General features: G+C 32.2%; 1 protein-coding gene across 1 annotated transcript in view; it reads right to left on the bottom strand.

The window, feature by feature from the left end:
- The window catches only part of LOC107734599 (kinesin heavy chain), a 32055-nt gene that overhangs the window by 1722 nt on the left and 23113 nt on the right, over positions 1 to 7220 (bottom strand). Inside the window, 8 exon segments of the mRNA XM_016546592.1 lie at positions 376 to 592; positions 1181 to 1285; positions 3054 to 3125; positions 3214 to 3274; positions 5714 to 5763; positions 5765 to 5821; positions 5929 to 5978; positions 7012 to 7129. Of these exon segments, the coding sequence (XP_016402078.1) occupies positions 376 to 592; positions 1181 to 1285; positions 3054 to 3125; positions 3214 to 3274; positions 5714 to 5763; positions 5765 to 5821; positions 5929 to 5978; positions 7012 to 7129 (730 nt within the window).

Here is a 7220-nt window from a genome sequence, read left to right as displayed (position 1 = left end):
TTAATAATCTTTTTAGAAATGTAATAAATTATGAAATTACAATTTTAATCATATTCAATAATTATAATATAATATTTCAATATATTTAATGTATTACAATTAATAATACAAACATATTTAATAATAATAATGGTTAATATTGGTTAGTAATTTAATAAATAATTTGTATATACATTTTTATTTTTAAATCTTAATATTTAAAATATTGCATCTTATTTCAAGGTATGAGGAAGCATCAATATTTTATAGTAACGTTATATATCATGACATAGTTATGCTGAAATGTAAGAAAAATTTCTAGCGAAATAAAATGAAAGCTACTTCATGTGATGTGGAGTAGAGATGATGCTCGAGCGTCGTGGGAGCTGCACTGACCGATGAGCGCAGCGTGAGGCCATCTGAAAACGTTTCTGCTGCTCATGGCGTCTTTAATGCGCTCGACCTCCTGCTGGTAGCGCCGGTGGTCCTTCATGGCTCCTTCTTTGGCTTCTCTCAGCACGTCCTCCAGCGCTCGAACCCGCTCCACCGTAGAACCAAGACGCTTCTCCAGCTTCAGAAGCTCGCAGCGCAGATCTGCATTATCACGAACCAGCTGAGCGAGAGGCGAGAGATGAATATGTCTTTATATTTGTGACCCTGGAGCACAAAACCAGTCATAAGGGTCAATTTTTCGAAATTGACATGTATACATCATCTGAAAGCTGAAAGCTAAGCTTTCCATTGATGTATGGTTTGTTAGGATCGGACAATATTTGGCTGAGATACAACTATTTGAAAATCTGGAATCTGAGGGAGCAAAAAAATCAAAATATTGAGAAAATCATCTTTAAAGTTGTCCAAATGAAGTTCTTAGCAATGCATATTACTAATCAAAAATTAAGTTTTGATATATTTACGGTAGGAAATTTACAAAATATCTTCATGGAACATGATCTTTACTTAATATCCTAATGATTTTTGGCATAAAAGAAAAATGTATAATTTTGACCCATACAATGTATTGTTGGCTATTGCTACAAATATACCCCAGTGACTTCAGACTTAAGGTCACATATCTCTCTGGCATCCTTTAGATATGTAAATGAGGCTATTATAATACAATTAACATTGCATTATTAGTTGAAAACAGAGATTTTTTTTGCATGCAACAGATTTCCGGGATCTGATTGTTCTTCCTGACCTGTTTGTGAACTTTTGTGAGCTGTTCCAGGTTGTTCTCGAGAAAGGAGATCTTCTGTTTCTGTGTGGAACAGCCTCCGCTGTCATCCCGCTCCAGCTCAGAGCTCTGAAACACAGATGAAGACGAGGAGGAGGAGGAGGAGGACAGGTGAGGAGAAATGCTCATACGATTCGGTTTTCTACTCTTTAGTGTTACACTTAGCAATAAGGTTTTGGTTGGGGGTTACAGAGAAATTACAGATGTTACTCGATATAGAAATACCAGTTTCTCCATCGCTCTGTTTGTTAGGATTAGGGTTGGAGATAGATGTTGCATCACATTATGTAAAGTTGGTTTACATTGCCCTGATTCTAGCAAAAAAAGCTATTCTCCAACATTGGAGTGACTAAGCAATCATTAAATATTAACCTTTGGTTGAATGTATTATTAGAGCACATGGTAATGGAACAGATGGCTGCTGTAGCTAGGAAGAGTATTAGGTCTTATTTGGAATTGTGGTCACCCTTTATTAATTTTTTTGGATTGGAGGATTATCAATGTATCATTCTTTTTTTTTTTTGTGCATGTGCATGTGCGAAGATCATATTGGGTATTTATAAAAATCTGTTGAAGGCAGGATTTTATATCCTTTAATCTATGTAACTTCTGAAATATTACATGACCTGAACTATTACATTTAACGTATGTACTTCTGAACTATTAATTACGTGAATCGCGAAACTGGCATCATGTGTTTTGTGTTTGTATGTTACTGTATGTTTTTTATTGTGCAGTGATGTTAAATGTATTTGAATAAAAAATAATAATAAAAAAGGTTTCACGGCAAGGTTACATTAGTTAACAATAAAAATACTTCTAAAGCATTTATTAATCTTAGTTCCTGTTACTTTCAAGATATACTAATACATTATTAAAATCATAAATCAATATTATTTAATGGACCTGAGCTAACATGAACTAACAAAAAACAGTTGTATTTTTATTAACTACAAAAAAAAAAAAAAAAGATTGCATTGTTACAGGAAATCATATTTATTTATATTTTATTAAGATAATATTATATTTTTATTCTTTAGCGTTTAGAAAAGTGTAAAAGCAGACAAAAATTATTATAGTTAGGCCTATATCATAGTTATACTTATAAGATTATATCTATTTGTAATATTATAAATGTTATTAAATATTTAAAGTATTATATTATACTATATTTTAATATGCATATATTATTGTACATATATAATAATATTTTTAGTAATTTGATCAAATATGTACAAAATTATAATATTACATTTATAGTTTTAATATTTATAATGTTATATGTTATTAATTATATTTACTGTATTACTTAAATTTAATAATATTTTTAAAATCATAAAATGATAACATTATATAGTAATTATAGTATATTATCTACTAGTAATATTATAAATATGTTATTAAATATATTTAATATATTACTTATCCTATGTAATAATATATTTAGTAATTAAAAAAAACTTTATCAATTATAATTTTAATAATATTATAATTATATCTATAATATAATATAATGTATTTGTATTATAATTGTAATATATTAATAATAATAATAATTTAAAAATTAAATGTGTGGATTTTTTTTCATATTTTATAGCATTTTGGATAAATATATTTTGTGTTTAAATGTGTTTTATAAATAAATGTTGTTATTCATGTCTTTTAATGCATTAACAGATTGCTAAATGCATTAACTTATTGTAAAGTGTTCCTGTCTTTTGTGCTCCATAATCGGTCATAATTTAGTTTTTCGTGACATTTTTCAGCAGGTCAGTTCCTGCATGATTCCTCATGATTTGAGTCTTGATCTGAGTGTTTGAGGTTCGGCTGAACGCACCCGTTTGACTCGAGTCGTGAGGTCTTGAACAAACAGCTTCCTCAGGTTGTGGAGCGACTGGAGTTCACGAGCCTTTCAAAGACAAACGTGCAGGAGTGTCAGAAATCTCATTATAATTCATATTCAGATCATTAGAGTCTGAAGCGCTGTAGTTACTCACGACGGTCTCCTCCAGACCCTTCATGTCCTGCCTGGTCTGCTCCTGTCGCTCGTGCAGATATCTGCAAACACAGTCCTTCACTGTCAGGTGTGTACTCGGGATGTAACGATGCATCCGGTTGAAAATCAATGAAATATGTGATGATTCAAGTCGGTTGAGATGTTAACGAATACAACTGAGGCTTTATATGAATGTACCTCTGAAGGGAACTGACTGTCTTCAGAGAAGTTTAGATGCTATCTTGCCTCTCTATAATGCATATTAAAGTAATATTTATAAGCCTGCTGTTCCATAAGCGCCACCTGCTGTCAGAGAATGAATCTGCGTCTCATTCAGACCGTCTGCTGTTTCTGTTTCTTTCAGATGTTTTATTCTTTGCTTCACAAAGCTGAAGTCAGACTCAGTCAGTTCTGTTTTTGCTTCAGATTTTGAAATTATACAATCTAATTTAAATCAAACACTGCTCATGCTGCATGCATGAAGCATCATTGATTAAAATGCAGGGGCTGACTGTAATTTTAGTTTGTTTATATGAAGAGATTTCTTTGTATTATTTATTTATTTGATTTGGGATTTGTTTTAAAATTTCAGTTTAGTTTTGTTATTTGACATATTTCAATTTCACAAAGAAATGTGCAGCAATTTTGGCTGAGAAATAATAAAAGGATGCAAAATTCACTCTTTGGATGGCGTTTGCATATAAATGTGGACACAACCACCGTACAATGAGAAACATACATTCACTCCTTTTTTGTTAATCCCTAAAAAACCTAAACAGTCTCAATAATCAAGCCTTTTTGATTTTCTGAGCAGTATGACGTCATATTGCTCAAGCCCCGCCCACAACCGCTGACGGACGGTCCTGTATTAGCATATCTCCGCCCCTCAGTCAGTTGTACGCTGTGCGCATTTTTGATAACAACGTCTCGTAAGCAACGCAGGTGTTTTGGAGTTAGATGTAAAAGTGAACATAAGAGTCTATTTTCGTTTTTGATGGTAACGCGCCACCGAATACACAAAAAAACGGAAGAGAGGGGCGGGGTGAGCAGAGCTCATTATCATTTAAAGAGACATGCACCAAAACGGCTCGTCATGAACAGAGCTGTTTTCGACAAGGTAAAAAGGGTGTTGTTTTTAGGGTTGCCACCCGTCCCTTAAAATACGGAATCGTCTCGTATTTAAAGGTAAATGATGCATCCCGTATCAAATCAATACGAGACGCGATTTGTCCCATATTTTACAAAGGCCACATATTTGAATAAACAAATAAGTATTTTGCACTGTTTATAATACTAATAGCAATTATAATGAAATCAATTTCATAAGAAGTATTAGAGAAGCTCATTTGCGCGTGATTTTGGCGTCTTTGTTTCCATAGCGACGGAGTCTCCAGAACGCGCCGTTAAAGCCCTTTCACACGCATGCGGTAAACAAACCTGCGCGGTTTAAAACATCTGGAGCTCACATCTGCCCTTTGAACACAAGACTCTCCAGATGTAGGGCTGAATGGGAAAGTTATCAATGTGTCTGTCCAGTAAATAATGATGAACGCGCAGTTTGCAGAGAAGCGGTTGTTCACGGTGGACTGTCTGACTTAAAGGGACAGTTCACCCAAAAATGAAAATTTTGTCATCGTTTACACACCCACAAGTTGTTCCAAACCTGTAATAATTTCTTTCTTCTGTTGAACATAAAAGAAGATAAATGTGGGTAACCAAACAGTTTCTGGTCCCCAATGACTCTGATAGTATTTTATTTTAGAGTGAATACAGATACAGATGACAGATACATCTGTGCTTCTAAAGGTATAGGCCTATTGTTTTAAAATTTGGATAGTCTGTTAATATAATATTCCATACATTATCAGAGCTTGGTAGACATAATTATTATATTTTTAGACATGATTAGACAGATAAATTAATACATTATAATTAATGTTAGGCCCTATTTATTAATTTATCATTGATATTAATCATAAATATATACATAATAAATAATCATATATGTCATATACAATTTGGCATTTTAAAAAGTTTTAAAAAATGCTAAATTCTTTAAATAAAAATGGGACAAATAATTACACAATAATGTAGTCCTAATTCAAGCAAATTAATAAAAAAAAAAAATTAAATAAATAAATAAATAATAAAAATTCATCCCATCCAGGTAACAGTTGCAGAACTGTCTAATAATAATAATTAATAATTATAAATTAAATCTAAAATAACTATATTAATGTGTTCTGCTGCAAGTTTACTTACTTGAGCATGTTTTGGGGGGGGGGGGGACAACCCTAGTTGTTTTACACGACCATTGAGAAATTTTAACCAAAGTATGATGCAGACATTAAATGGGCATCCGATGACCCCTTTAAGTCTCATTTTGTTAAAAAATCGTGAGAAAATCGTATGGTGAAATCGGTCTGGTGAACCGTATGGCATCGTGAGTTGAGTGAATCGTTACATCGCTGAAATCTGTGGTGATGTGAGTCTGTTCTCACCTGAGCTCCTCCAGCTGTCGGCTCTTCTCCTGCTCTCGGTTCTTCAGGACGCAGACGGCCGAGCTGCTTGTGCTGCGGCTCACGCTGAGCGTCCGCAGATCTGTGAGACTGAAACAGTTAGCATCATCAAAATACATCCGATTGCAGAATTCACAAGTTTTTCCAGCAATAAACCAAATGGTTGAGATTTAAATGTTGTGGAAATCAAAAACTACCTTCACGTTTGCAGACTCGTCAGTGTCGAGCAAATCATCCTGAGCGCTTTCTGAGAACATAGACAATAACTTTACAATCTGAACATAATACTGTATGTTTAAAATATGCTTCACAGGATCTACAGACAGTGAAACATGTTTTCTTTAATAGCTGATGAAGCCAGGTTTATTATAGTTAACCAAAACTAAATATGACTAAAAAAAATGATAATAATAATAATTTTGTTACTTGCAAAAAAAAAAAAAAAAAACTGGAATAAAATATTAAAAAACTTCAACTTATTTATTTCAGTTAGTTTCCAAGGCAACATTTCTCTCTCTCTCTCTCTCTCTCTTTTATTTTTGTTTAACTTGATGTACTAAAATATCTAAAACTAAACCTGAAATAAAAATTATATTGACATATTTAAAAACAACAAAAACTAATAAAAATGTATAAAAATAAATAAAAACATAACAAAAATACTAAAACTTTAAAATTAACATGAAAGCAGAAAATATTAAAATAAAATCTAATCCAAAAGCTTAAATCTTCAGCAAAGTTTGTACCATTTTCTGTTAATTTTATTTTGATACAATCACAACTAATTAAAAAATAAAATATATATTTATAAAATAAAATAAAATGTATATATTAAATAAAAAATATATATGAATGAATGCATACATATAAAAATAAACATTTGTTTTATATCCACCACTGTTGTTAAAATATTAATTTTAAAAATACAGAATGTAATTAACTAAATATTAAGATTCTGAAAGCTTGAAGGATATCTCATAATCATTTAATTTGGCTTTTCAGCAGTACCAATAAATAATATTTGGAGAATAACTATGGTTTCATTATATAAATATGATGATATATAATATATATGATCTCTAAAACAGACACCCATAATCTCAATTTATTAAATGGTTTTAAGAATTTGAATCGAACATTTTTTCTGCCACCTAGAGGTTTAGAGGGAAATAAAATAAAATAAAATGTAGAATAAATAAATGAAAAATCAAAACCCCCACAGTGTTGTTTTGTGGGATATTTTTGATCAGTATAAATGTGTGTGTGTGTGTTTTATGTACCTGCAGTCTGTAGTTTGGTGAGTTCTTCGCTCAAACAGTCGTAGTTTTCCTCCAGCTGCCGTTTCTTGAGCTCCATGTTCTGCATGTATTCGGTCAGAGAGCGGATCTTCGCTTTATGCTGGAAACACAGAGAGAGACTTTAGCATCTGTGTGTGCCTGTGTGTGTGCGTGTGTGTGTGTGCGCGTGTGTGTGCGTGTGTGTGTGTGTG

This window comes from Sinocyclocheilus rhinocerous, unplaced genomic scaffold (genome assembly GCF_001515625.1).
Source record: "Sinocyclocheilus rhinocerous isolate Xijiao unplaced genomic scaffold, SAMN03320098_v1.1 scaffold2145, whole genome shotgun sequence".
Classification (NCBI taxonomy): domain Eukaryota; kingdom Metazoa; phylum Chordata; class Actinopteri; order Cypriniformes; family Cyprinidae; genus Sinocyclocheilus; species Sinocyclocheilus rhinocerous.
Note: the sequence above shows the minus strand (reverse complement) of the source record. Positions and strands in the feature narration are given on the sequence as shown.